The sequence below is a fragment of the Gopherus evgoodei genome, chromosome 1 (assembly GCF_007399415.2).
Source record: "Gopherus evgoodei ecotype Sinaloan lineage chromosome 1, rGopEvg1_v1.p, whole genome shotgun sequence".
Taxonomy (NCBI): Eukaryota; Metazoa; Chordata; order Testudines; family Testudinidae; genus Gopherus; species Gopherus evgoodei.
In genome coordinates, this window is record NC_044322.1 from 362,609,036 (window position 1) to 362,623,064 (window position 14,029).

The following is a 14,029-nucleotide window of genomic DNA, read 5'->3' on the forward strand; positions in this document are numbered from 1 at the left end:
AATGTAGTTGCTGAGATGTGGCAACTGTCTACCTATGAACAACAAATCTATGTAATCATTGTTCATTGTAAGACAGGAAGAGATGAATGTTAGATGCACTTGAAACTGCAGAGGGAATGTGTATAACACAACACAATTACCCAAACTGGAATTGGGCCAGGCTCTTAGAAAATCACCCCTGCGCTTGCCAGAAGCATTATAGGATCTCCCATTACTAAACGGGGAGGCCTATGACATACAGCTCAAAACAGCTTCTCCAGCATCACAGTGCCCAGCATCATGCTAGCACATTGGCTCAGTATCCAGCTGGAGTAAAAGTGCCACCTTCTCAATCACTAGCACTTAGCTTTTTCTCTCTGAATGCTGAGCTTATATCTGGCAAGATCAAAGCTTGAGGTCTCATAGAGAATTTAATGCACGATACTAAAGTCCTGTGTCCTCTTCTGTCTTGCAGGTGGTTGTCGTGCAGGCCATCAGTGCCCTGTGCCAGAAATACCCACGGAAACACAGTGTGATGATGACCTTCCTCTCCAACATGCTCAGGGATGATGTAGGTTTAAAGCCTTTCTTATGTAGTTACTAGCATGTAGTGTGGTGGTACAGGGGGAATCGTATGTTTTTAGTGTTTTCCTTTGGTGGTTGTACAGCATCTGTGGGGCTTGATTGATATTTCTGAACAAGACCTTATTTCGATTCCTGAGCTATCTGATATGTGACTTTGCCACATTTCAGATCAGCCGACATAATCGCTTGGTACATCAAAAATTGGCCTGGATAAACATTTATAAAATGTATTATCAAGAACAACCCTGCATTGGCCTCAGGGATCTGGGAAGGACCTATGAGGACACCCAGCCCATCTCCTCCTCCTCTTCCTCCTCCTCTGATTCTGTGTGTATATGAACACTTTTGTTTCCTTAATGGAGGGAAACTGTATTCATAGTGTGAGGGCAAATGAGCACCTGTTCTTGTACAATGAAGGGCTGTGTTTGCCTTCTGAGCAGCGCCTGCAGGGAGAGCATCCTTTGCTTTTTCCTCCTAGGGTGGCTTTGAGTACAAGCGAGCCATTGTGGACTGTATAATCAGCATTATCGAGGAGAATCCTGAGAGTAAGGAATCAGGCTTGGCTCACCTCTGTGAGTTCATTGAAGATTGTGAACACACTGTTCTAGCTACAAAGATACTCCACCTGTTGGGCAAAGAAGGGCCAAGGACCCCATCCCCATCCAAGTACATCCGCTTCATCTTCAACCGGGTAGTTCTGGAGAACGAAGCAGTGAGAGCTGGTAAGCTACACAATTAAATTCTTGGTTGGCTTCATGTGTGCACGCATGGAGTCTGGAACAAGGTGCTGGGGTGGGAGGGTGCTCTAAAGGAACAGTCCATAACTGTCTCGCAATGTGCCTGCTCTTGGATTGCTCTTGGCTGTTTGCATTAACTCATCTCATGTCATGTTAGCATGAATGCTAAATATTCCTGCTCTAAGGGGCATGATCACCGTCTGCTATATATAGCTGTTAGCTTCTGGCTCTTCCCTTGTGAGCATCGATGCCAAAGGTAAAGTAGTGACAGTGAGTAAGGAGGAGAAATGTTAGCCACTCTTTTAAGTTGATGCATGAGTCTGTACAGGTCAGACTTGGCATCGTAAAAGCCGAGCTATTCCAGACTTGAAGTATGTGTCTCTTGTTTCTATGGAAAAGTGATTTTTCTTCTAAGAACTCTCCTCTGAAATCTGTTGCACTCCTTCCCCCCTCAGAGAATCTTTAGACTGTGTTTTTAAAGGCAGTTGACCTTCCCCTCTCCACAATCAGATCAGAATGGAATATACTCCAACCCCTTAAATCACCTCACTCTGAGCCAGTAGAGGAGTTAGTATGTTAGGAAGGGAAATTAAAATTGAGCTTACTTTTCTGTTGTGAAACAGATTGTATTGTATTGAATCCTGTTCTTCTGAGTGCGATTGTTTAGCACTGAGGCCTGGGACCAGATACGCAGCATCCGATGGGAGCCATAAAGACCTTGTCATGGGGTGCGCCACTCATTGCTAGAATGGCGCCTCTTCTTGGTCACTCTGGGGAATAGCTTGCCTGGTCGATGCCCCTATCTTCATTTGCATGCCATCTTCTGCCTCTCTCTCTGGGTCTGCAGCCCTACTCTCGCTCCATGGGCGGCTGGCTGCCTCTTCATGACTCAGCTCTCCAGCCAGGTCGTTTCATATGTTTTCCCCTTCCGGGATACCAAAGTCTTTCTCCAGTAATCCTGGGCAGTCTTCCCATTCGCTGCCTCTTAGTGCCACTCCCTCAGTGGCTGGCAGGGGGACCTGGGCCCGCACTCTACGGCAATTCCAGCTCAGGGACTCTCTCAGCAGCAGCCAAGGTCGGCCCTAACCCATACCTTGCTGCATTTCCCCTGAGCTTTTCCTACCTTTCTGGCTCTCCCCCTTCCCTGGGTTTGCCAACCTAAACTCCCTCCTCTCAGGGAGTGACTGTAGGCTACTCTGTATAGCCCCCAAAACACCTCCCTTCACCATGGGAGTGACTGCAGACTACTCCCCTACAGCCCCTTTCTGCTTTCAGCTCCTGTCTAATTCCCTGCTCCCCGGTTCCTCCTCCAGGTGCAGCCTGGGCAGTTAATTGACCCAGCTAGCGACCATCACCCCATTAAGCCTTGTGTGGGTTGGACACCCCAACACAGACCTGTTGTACAGAAACTTCAGCATAGTAGCCACAGATCTTTCTAGCAGAAGGATCTTCAAAAGTGAAATTTAATAAAGAGCTAAATTCTTCCCTTTGCATATATAAAGCTCCCTCAAAGCCAGAGTTGAAGTCAAATAAAGTTGTTTTTTTTTATTAGCTTGGACTGGCTGCATTAGGGGATAGGCATTGGGATACAGAGCCTTTCATCTTGAAGTCATTGATTCCAATCTGGTGGCCCAGGTCAACAGCGAGGAAAGTCACTGCCACCTATGGAAAATGAGCTTGCTTCAGTGTACTTTCTAATGGATGTGTGTATTTGCACCCATGACAGCAAGTGCCAGAACAGCCAAGGATTGGAATGTGCTATGGAGATTGAACTATCCTCACCGCTAGATAATTCTTCCAGAACTATTTTGAGGCAAAGTGGTGTGGTGGGGTATGATGCAGAGGAAGATTGTACTGGTGCTGCCCATCCTGTCCCTCTTCTGTTACTGAAGGACAGGCCCCAGGGTTCTTGGCCAGGTGCCTTTTAGTATTGAAGAAACATCTTTTAAATAGAATTAAAAGGCAGTTTCTCCATTTGTGTGAGAGTCTACAATTGGTGAGGCACAGATTGAAGCTACAATCAGGGAGCTGCAGGACAATCGCATACGTGCTTGCTTTAAAAATCCTCTGTGCATGTTTTGGAATAGACGTCTGGCTACAGACTGAACACCTTTCCTACCCCTTTGTTCTCCCGTCCAGCTGCTGTGAGTGCATTAGCGAAGTTTGGGGCCCAGAATGAGAACCTTCTTCCAAGCATCCTGGTGCTTTTGCAGAGGTGAGCAGAGTAAATGCCAGTGTATGTGCTTTGTTCTTTAATACTCTGAATAGGGTCAAGCCAAGTCAGTAGTTGAATAGAAGTGAACCAATATGCTGAACAGGAGATGGAGTCGGTAGGTGGCATTATTCCCTTTGAGTCACTCCTGGTGCTGGGGAACACTGGGACACCAAAGTTGTAGTGTTTTGAGTGACTCTCAAAACAGGTCCTGACCATTTGGAGTCATGTAAACTTGTGATTCTTTTATGAAAAGTAAGAGTGTTTAAAACATTCCATTGTGAGTAGTACACCTAGGGGATGACTTACAAATGTTTTTGCTCTCGTGCCCCATGAAGCAATAGGTTTTAACTCACTTTACTGTTAGATTAAGTAACATGCCCAAGGCCAAATAGTGACTGCTGGGATTGGAACTCAGATGTTCCAGGCTCTCAGTCCTGTGCAATTTCCAGTAAAACCATCCAGCCTCCTTAATATTCTCTGTACAGTCAGTTGTACTTGGAGACAGTCACCTACACGTATGTAGCACTGCTGTGCATTTTAAAACAATTGCCATGTTTCACTTCAGTGGTGGGCAGCAATTCAATGGGTAATGAATGTGCTTTGAGGTCTTGTGGGGTGAAAGGTGCCATGTGTATATAATAGTAATCATAATCCACCTAGAACTGAATTCCTAAAAGATGACTTGTTAGCCATGTTGATGTATGTGTCCCCTTTCTGTGCCCTCTGATTTGGTTCATGTCTCTGACAATAAAGCTTTTAAAAACCCTGTTGGGATTCCCTCCAAGACCTCTTTCTGCTCGGCTTCCCAAGAACTCAGTTTGACTCCAGCCTTCATCTCTCAGATATCATTGTTTGGCATACAGCAGTGCTATGCTGAGTTGACCAGACTCAAACGCAGGGGGGATGGATGCAGGGTACATCTCAGCTTCAGAGTTATACAGAAACCTTCTCCCTTTTCTTTCATTACACTTCATGTTGCATCACACATTTTTGGATTGGCTTGATTAATTTGCAGGAACCAGTCCCTGTTCACTATGTGTTGTCCACGCATTAACCATGGTTCGACTTCCTCTTTACTCGTCTCTGCATGACTTGTTATCTATTTCATATTAAATAATTCCCTGTGACTTCTCCCTCTTATCTTAGCTGACTCAAACATTCCATCAACTTAGCCTACTGACCTATTTACTTATCTTATGTAGCATAAACATTCTGTTTTCAACCAGATGATTCATTTATGTCCCTAACTCTATCTTCCAAAAAATGAGGCCTCCCTCCATGTGTTAATTATTCATGTCAGGCCAGGCCTCAGCTACAAACTCCTGTCAGAATCAGTAACCCCAGTAGCTGCAGGTATGTTTTTTATGTAACCTGACCCAGGTTTACAGGGTACCAGCTCAATTGGTGATCTCCTCAGTTCCTTTGATACGTTGCACTTGAGTATGAATGCTTTAAGTGACTGCCGTATACATAATGGAGAAGACTCTTTTGTGTGCACAAGGAAGCCAAGTGAATTACTATGCTAAACAGACTTGGATTTTAATATTTTAGAGATGGGGGATGGCATGGAGTATTTACATAGATCACTGCTATAATATTGTGTTTTTTTCGGGTAATCCATTAGAGGAGTTAGGGTAGCATTGAAGTATCAAGCACAGAGTTCCTTCCATAGTGCTGGATTTTGAACCATTTTGACCCCAATGCTCTCATTCCCCAAACAGGTGTATGATGGACAGCGATGACGAAGTTCGTGACAGAGCAACGTTCTACCTAAATGTGCTGCAGCAGAGACAGATTGCACTGAATGCTGCCTATATCTTTAATGGTTGGTAATGGAAGTGAATGCAGCACTGCTCATCCTAGAAAACTTCACTTTTCTTATTGTATGTTACAGGTGTATCATCATCTTAGTTGATTCCATTACAAACAGCAGTCATTTCCAGTGCAGCCTTGATCACTTCTGTCAGGATGCCTGGAATGAACAGAGCCTAACTAAATGTGGGAGGGATAGCTCAGTGGTTTGAGCACTGGTCTGCTAAACCCAGGGTTGTGAGTTCAATCCTTGAGGAGGCCATTTAGGGATCTGGGGCAAAAAATGTGTCAGGGATGGTACTTGGTCCTGCTAGTGAAGGCAGGGGAACTGGACTTGATGACCTTTCGAGTCTCTTCCAGTTCTATGAATAGGTGTATCTCCATATATTAAACACTATGTGCATTAACGCTTCTGAGTAAAGTATCTGAATACTACATAATGTTTAGTTGTGGAGGGAGTATTGTGTAGTGGCTAGAGCATAGGCAGTGGTAGTCAGGACTCCTGGGTTCTGTTTCGGACAAGACACTTATCCCCCATTTTACCGTGAGTAAGGTGAAACAGCGATCTTGGTGAGGGGACTGGTGGTTGGCTGTAAAGTGCTTTGGGGTCCCTGGATGAAATGTTATATGCGCAAAGGATTTATTATTAAGACACAGTGTATTTGCAGAACAATTTTCCCCTCCTAGGAGGATGTATTCATACTGCATGTCAACCCTCTCAGTCCTCAGGTGCCCTCTGTGCACCAGTTTTCTGTCATTGCCTTGCTCAAAGCAGACTTTTTAAGCTCTTTAACATCTGAAGGCATTTGCAGTGCTCTGCTCATCGTGGGGTTAAAAATGCTTTTTGTCATCTTCTTTTAAACTAAACCCAGGTTGTATTTGTGCCAGGCTGTTCCATGCATCCAACTCACTGACACAAACCAACTGAAAGGATGTAGAGGAGCTTTAAGCTCTTTCTAAAGCTTTCCTTGTGTGGTTTCAGAAGAGAGTTAATTGAGACACAGGCCTGATGATCAAACTCTGGGACTGTTCTGCAGCTCCCAGTTAAATAGACAGCCCTACATTCTTACTCAGTGTAGTGAGCACTGTATGTTCTGCTTCCTCCCTGGACCTTGTAGTTTCTAATGTGAAGCAGACACCCTTTGTATTAATCCCCTGTATTTTGCAGGGTTGACAGTCTCCGTTCCTGGGATGGAGAAGGCCCTGCATCAGTACACACTGGAGCCTTCTGACAAGCCGTTTGACATGAAGACAGTTCCATTAGCTACTGCACCAATCTTTGAACAGAGAGCAGGTAATATTCAGGCTTCCTTTAAGTAGCACCTACTAGAGAAGGGGCTGGCTTCATAGACCAAGCAGCAAGGTTATGATCCCAATACTTGGGGGACTTCCTGAAGTTGCATGCTCCAATCACAGCGGGATCAGCACAACCATCACCCTTTGGAGATGGATACATTTAATACCACTTAACTCCTGGTGTGTTGGGTCTGGTGAGGTCCTGTTTGCGTCTCCTTGACATTGGAGAGCAGGGCATTTTCCATAAGAAGACGTGGTTTGCCTGCAAGTGTCTTTGGCCCAGAGTCTTCTCTCCTACTCTAGTGCAGTGTTTGCTGCTGCCTTCTACCCCTGAGGCGCATGCATATCCAAGCTGCTGTGTGTGTAATTTATGAACAGCTTCTGGATCTTTGTGGATTAGAAGAGCTATATTAACCAAAAATATTTAAAATGATTTTTCCAGTTTTCTGTTTCATGCTTAACACATTTCTGATCTCTCAGTGTTTTAGAAATAACATTAATATAATTCTTTCATGCAGTCCAGTAGGCTTGGAGGCTGGGGGAAATGAATGATTTGGAATTGGATTAATGATGTGGTCTCCTGAGAAAAGAGTAAATATTAAGCTGGTGCCATATGAAAAATGGTAGCCTGTCTTATGCAATACTGTATTCATACAACATAGCTCCGCTGCTGTATTACGCACCATAGCTGGAGTAGTCGTGGAGTCAAAGTCAGACCTGAATTCCTAATATGTTTGGTGATGGCAGCAGCGTTTAATTCCTGACTGAAGGTGGGGATCTGTTACCATTATTCATTAATCTCTCTTCTCTTGGGAGGTCACAGATTGTGAGGAGAAGAGGCAATGCTTTGATTAGTGTATGTAAAAGTTTAGATGAGAAACATGCAGTAAATGTGTGGAACACATGACTGCTTAATGAATCTGTAGGGGAAGATTTAATGAGGCCTGAAATGAGTGTCTGAGAAGCTTTACAACACAGTATCTTTGCTTCTCTTCTTGCAGAAATTGCACTAGTGGCCAGCAAGCCTGAGAAAGTTGCTCCGTCCCGCCACGACATATTCCAAGGTATGGGAAGTGGGGATCAGTGGGGTCTCCAATGCAGTGGTCCCCAAACTGGGGGGCATGCCCACCTAGGGAGGTACAGAGGACTGTTTCAGGGGGCACAGCAGGGCAGCCTTCATGGGGGGGATGGGGTGCCTAGAGGGAGCTTTGCTCCAGCCCTGCCCCCCTAGCCCTCAGTTGTAGTTATGGCCCCAGCTGTGGCCCCACTCCTGGTTGCAGCTCGGCCACTGGCCCCCGCTCTCTGCCCCTGGTTGTGGCTCCATTCCCAGCCTCCAGCCCAGCTGTGACTCCATTTCTGGCCTGGGAGGGTGTGGACACATGCCATTACGGGGGGGGGGGGGGGGATGGAGGATGTGAGAGGAAAAGTGTGGGCACCACTGCTCTAATGCTCGAAGACCAGTGGAGGGAGGTGTGGATGTGCCAAGTGTTTTACCACTGGTAGAGAAGGAGGTGATTCTCAAATCTGTCATCAAAAGGTGTCTAACACTGTCCATCTGTTTCTGTGCAGAGCAACTGGCTGCCATTCCTGAGTTTAAGAACTTGGGTCCCTTATTCAAGTCATCTGAGCCAGTTCAGCTTACAGAAGCAGAAACAGAATACTTTGTTTGCTGTACTAAGCACGTGTTCACTAATCATATGGTTTTCCAGGTAAGACAAGTACATTTGCTGGTATTCCAAAGGGACTCTTCAGAGACTGGGTATTTCATAAATGCATTGTGTGTGCTGGAGAAGAACATCCTGTCCTAGTGGGAGCTACAGTGGTTACCAAGTTGAATATTTATTTGTGATACCTGGAGACCTCCAGTCTTCTGCTTCTAGGCTAGTGAAGAGTAGTCTTGTCCTGAAAATCAAGAGTGCGGGAGACATGAGTCAGTCTGTAGAGTTTTCCCTGCCATCAGGACCACAGAGGCATGATTGGTAATGAGGTGGGATGTTCTCCATGTTTACAGCAATATGGTAGCTGATTTCAGAAAATCTTTAATAGAAAAGTGTTTGCTGCACTCAAGTCCCCTCCTTTCTATGCTTCGCTCTTGCAGTTCGACTGCACAAACACCCTAAATGACCAGTTATTAGAGAGGGTCACTGTGCAGATGGAACCGTCGGACGCTTACGATGTGATTCGCTCTATCCCAGCAGCCAGCCTTTCTTACAACCAGCCGGGCATGTGTTACACTCTCGTCCGACTGCCCCAGGATGATCCCACTGCAGGTACCAAATGGAAGGATAAAGTTTTGTATGTGTAGGCCACTTGAATGTATTCTCAAAGAAACACTGGCAAGGTGCTTAGGATTTGCATTTAATGTGTTAATTTTGTATGTCTTGTATGTTAGGCCACGTCCAGACTAGGAATTAAAATCGATTTTAGATACGCAACTTCAGCTACGAGAATAACGTAGCTGAAGTCGAATTTCTAAAATCGAGGTACTCACCAGTCTGGACGGCGCTGCATCGATGTCCCCGGCTCTCCGTGTCGATTCCGGAACTCCGTTCAGATTGATGGAGTTCCGGAATCGATGTAAGCGCGCTCGGGGATCGATACACCACGTCCAGACTAGACGCGATATATCGATCCCCGAGCAATCGATTTTAACCCGCCGATGCCGCGGGTTAGTCTGGACGAGGGCTTAGATTCTGCCATTGTTTAGTTTTTGTTTTCAAGTGTCAGTGTCACCAGTGTTTGTGTAGGATCTACAGTTAGTCGAAATAATATACACACTTTGAAATACATATAACTACACTAGATGGTTGAAAGAAAAATATGTAAAAGGAGGTGGAGCAATGCAGTTAATAACAAAGGGAAACTGAGTTTGTTTCCTTCTTGTTGTCTTGAGGTTATTAAAGCAGCAAACTGGAAAATATGGGTACTGCCTGAAACTAAACACAGGAGCAGAATTAGCCTAATGTTGCCCCTTTTTGACTCGAGTGGCTAGCCAGAGTTTGGGGCCCTAGGGAATGTTGGGAGTAGAAATTGTGACTAGGTATTTCTTTGCCACAGTTTTGTTTATTTACAAAGAATGTACAAAGCCCTACAACTCTGAATGCAGAAGGAATCAAATGGCATGAAACAGCTTCTTTTGCTCACAGCACCAAGAACACTCTTTTCAGCCTGCCCACATCCCCGACCCACAAACCTTTACCCAGGTTTTTTCTGGAGTTGGATGGTTTGCTTTCAGCTACTCCTTCCGTATGCCTATATTGCTCTCTCTCTCTCTGGTCTGTCTGTTCTCTGTGTGTTCTGCACACGCGCGCACACATGCACGCGCGCACACACACTGTGTCTGTCTCTGTCTCTCTCTGTCCAAACTCCTGGGTTTGATTACAACCCCGGTCTTAGGTGGTGGGCTTCTGGTTAACTTGTCCTGACCGTTGCATTAATTCAACGGTCTGTTCACTCCTATTCTCAAAGAAGTTTGTGATCAATGCAATCACCATATGTCTCAGCATAACAGGCCCCGCCCCCATCTTACCTCCCGTCATTGTCCTGTTGGTGCCCAAAATGGTGGCAATGCCCTATGTGGCCCATTCCAAATAGAAAGAAAACCAGTTTAACAAATTACAAATGATACAAGGTTAATTATTTACACATGTGCTGTGTCTTTCTATCAAGATGTTTTCACATCACCATCCCAAATTGATTCCTTATTTCCACCCAACCCCCTGTTCCCTTGTTTTATGAACTGAATGTATCAGCTTTTCTAATTGTTCAATAAGGTAATGAACCAGATTAGCATCCCTCTTTCATCAGCTGTATTAGACATAGAGTTGTAGTGACAGGGCTCGTAACACTAATGCAAATGAAAACATGGCTGGTAAGATGGGCCTTGCAGTATCTCCAGTAAAAGAGATTGAGATGTTTTCCTAGTGCAGTTCTCTGTCCCATACACTGGGTTAAAATATTGACATATGGGATTGAGAGAATTTTCTTCCAGGGTAGAAGAGGCTGTTGTCTGCCCTTCATTCATATTAAAAATCCCACTGGGCTTGAGGTTAGTTTAACTTGGTTAAATGTTTGTGTTTGGGGCTGGGGTTTTTTGTTACACTTTAATGTCATTAGGAAGTTTTAGAAGTGAAGTGGGGTTCAGGTTTCTGGATCATAGCCTGTATGGCAAGAGAACATTGCAGCGGTTTCTAATGGCTATGAATACCTATCTGAGCTGACTCCAAAGTCTTAAAGGGCATTGGCTGGTCCCAGTATGCTTTAATTTCTGCATATTCCCTGTCTGGGAAACTTCCCTCACCCTGAATGTAGTGTAAAATTCCCCAATAAACTCTCTGTCTTTAAATTGTGGTGTTAATTCCCAGGCTACCTGGGGAACCTGCTACATCTGTATCTTGGAGAGGAGATCATCAGTATGGTGCTATTGCTATTCCCTTTATGGGAAAGGAGAGCTTCAGCGCTCCGTTTAGACAAAAGAAACTACGTGCTTTTGATTCTCTCCCCTTTTCCCAGTTGCTTGTACTTTCAGCTGCACAATGAAATTTACAGTCCGAGACTGCAACCCAAACACAGGGGTGCCAGAGGATGATGGCTATGACGATGAATATGTGGTAAGTTCAGTCTTGTTTGCTGCACCTAAAGTGTATGTGTCTTCCTGTCGCTGTGGGATTCTCATCGGTCTGCCGTAGTCTCCTTTTGTGTCTTCCCTGTCCCCCCCCTCCTTTTCTTCTACCCTCCGGCCTGGAACACGTCCCAGAATCATTCCAGCTGTTCACCCTTTGCCTTGTTCAGATCCCTCCTAAAACCTCGCTTCTGCCAAATCTTTGTGCGGTGACTCCATTTGTGTGACCCTGTCCAACCCTCCCCCACCCGACTTTGTTTGCCTGCACTCTGTCTTGGGTCATGTCTATGTTCTACTTAGAAGCTCCCTGTGGCTTAACTCTGTTCAGCGAGGTGCATGTGTTGGGATACAAAGTAACTCCTCAGTCTTCCCTTGTGCTGTTGGCTTCTTGCAAGGTCACTTCCCCTAGATTTATCATAGGATCTTGAACATGACCTCCAGTTGTAGTAATTGAGCATGCTTCTTGGATGGCACCTCTGCTAGGGAGCTCATTTCACTCACATTTGTTTAAGAGTCTTAAGCCTTTTTAATAAATCCTGTAAGCATTACTTCGCCTCTACTTTCTGGGGCCTTCATGCCCATGTTCAACTGCAGCTATCCTGTGAAATGAGTCTAGTGTACCGGGGCTGCACCAGCCATAACTATATCCTATGCTGCTGTCTTCCTCCCCGCCCTGTAAACATGTCTGCACTTCACGCTGGAGGTGACCGTTGCAGCTGCATAGATGTATGTGCGTTAACTCTGGTCAAGCTAGTGTGGTAAAAATAGTGTTGCTGTGGTGGTGTGAGCATCGGGATGGACTTCCCGCCCTGAGTACAGTCCCAACTGAGACCCTAGGGATGTACTCAGGCAGCTACTCGGCCCTGCCTCAGAGGCTGCACTTGCTGTTTTTAGTGCACTAGCTCGGTCTGAGCTAGCGTGACTATGTCTGCCCGAGATGGAAATTACAGCTCCAGCTCCAAGTGTTAGACGAACCATAAGGTGAAGATCCTTTTGTGCGTGATTCTATGCAGCCTAAATTCTTCCTCATTTCTCTGCCAGCTGGAAGATCTGGAGGTAACGGTGTCAGATCATATTCAGAAGGTCCTAAAGCCCAACTTTGCAGCTGCCTGGGAGGAAGTAGGCGATGACTTTGAGAAAGAGGAAACCTTTGCTCTCAGTTCAATTAAAACTCTTGATGGTGAGATGATTCCTTCTCCCCCTGGTAACCCAGATGGGACTGTGCCCAGCTGTGGAAACAATGTGTGCGGTGTTTGGGGGAAAAACTTTTTATGCTAGTTTAGAAAGATCCTTCTGGGACCTGGTAAATTTGAGTCCCCAGTGTGGCAGCTGCATGGCTATGTGCCTCAGTAATGGGTTTGGAAACTGCACCTCACCTCTGAAAATTAGTGGCTTGGGGGAAAGTTGCACTCTTCAGCAACTATTTGTGATGGGGGAAAAGGTTGGCAGGTCCCTGAGGCCTTGCACTCCAGTTAATGAGCTAGATTGGTTAAACCCTAAGTCATGCTCAGAACATGTTCTCTAACTGTGAATTAAAGTTTCACAGGAAACATGGCATCAAAATGTAAACAGACTATGTGAAAATAACCTTTTTTTCCTCTTTAAACCTCAATGCAGAAGCTGTCGGTAACATCATCAAGTTCCTGGGCATGCAGCCATGTGAGAGGTCCGATAAAGTGCCAGAGAACAAAAATTCCCATACGCTGTATCTAGCTGGTAAGCATCCACCACTGATGGGTTTGTTTCCATGCTCCTCTGCAACACAGACTTATTACACTGCAACTTCCCGGGGGCCAAGAGATTGTGTTTTCAAATGCTGAGAAAGACTGGATTACAAACGATGTACAAAAGCATGTTGCCTTTACAGGATGCTGTTAGGTGCACCTCAATACTAGACCTTTCCATCCTTTCTTTCCTTGCTGCTTTTTCTCAGCAGCATGTATCAAACCTGTTTGTGAAAGGACCTAAGCTCCCTACCCATTTCCAGTGGCAGGTCAGAACACCCCAGAGCACTCCTCAGTTTCTAATGCAACTTCTTGCTCACTAAAATCCTGCCCTACCAATCCAGGCAGTTGCATTTGGTGAGCACACTCCCTGTTCCTCTCACATTTTGGGGATCCATGAAATTGGAAAGACTCAGCTTATTTCTACTCTGTCTTATTCTATTAACAGTAAAATACAAAATTGCATTAAAACTACACTATCCAGTTCTAAGCATTCAGATTCTGTATCTGCTCCGTGTACAGAGTTTGTATATCCAGTGACTATTAAATAGGGTTTGGAACACAATCCATAGTTCTGTGTGTGGAGCCCTAACCCTTAGGAAAAAGGGTAATTCTCCAGGGTTGCTTTAATGTCACTAGGGGCACAGCAGTAGGAGGAAAGGCTACAGTGAGTCCTGACAGGCTCTTCCTTTCTCAGCTATGGCTTGGAACCCAGAGCAGCTCTGTTTATGGGCATGTAGCAGGAATGATCACTACCTCTTTGGAGTGGCCTGGGCTCCAGGTGCCAGCCCTGTGTCTAATCCACTGTGTCACGCATCTTAAACCCGAATCCATTTGACATTAGCAGTCTGTAAGGATGGTGTCTGTCTGAATGGTGTTACTTGGCTGAAAGCATGTGCTCCATTCTGTAGGTGGCTGCAGCTTAACTAATTCTTGCATTATCTAGGCTGTGGCTGTACAGCTGTCAGGTTCACAGGTCGGGCTTTGAGTCACTGAAGGGTAACTACTGGAGCTATTTCACTGTTAATCTACTCTGCAAAATCCTGCTCTTTTTCCCCAG

The 14,029-nt window shown here is 45.4% G+C and overlaps 1 protein-coding gene across 1 annotated transcript in view; it reads left to right on the forward strand.

The window, feature by feature from the left end:
• Positions 1 to 14,029, forward strand: part of COPG2 (coatomer protein complex subunit gamma 2) — a 37,700-nt gene that overhangs the window by 23,223 nt on the left and 448 nt on the right. Inside the window, exons 13-23 of the mRNA XM_030579058.1 lie at positions 455 to 550; positions 1,043 to 1,286; positions 3,441 to 3,516; positions 5,238 to 5,341; positions 6,497 to 6,622; positions 7,626 to 7,688; positions 8,194 to 8,333; positions 8,723 to 8,894; positions 11,137 to 11,234; positions 12,287 to 12,425; positions 12,863 to 12,961. Coding sequence (XP_030434918.1) covers positions 455 to 550; positions 1,043 to 1,286; positions 3,441 to 3,516; positions 5,238 to 5,341; positions 6,497 to 6,622; positions 7,626 to 7,688; positions 8,194 to 8,333; positions 8,723 to 8,894; positions 11,137 to 11,234; positions 12,287 to 12,425; positions 12,863 to 12,961 — 1,357 coding nt within the window. The remainder of the gene's footprint in view (positions 1 to 454; positions 551 to 1,042; positions 1,287 to 3,440; positions 3,517 to 5,237; positions 5,342 to 6,496; positions 6,623 to 7,625; positions 7,689 to 8,193; positions 8,334 to 8,722; positions 8,895 to 11,136; positions 11,235 to 12,286; positions 12,426 to 12,862; positions 12,962 to 14,029) is intronic.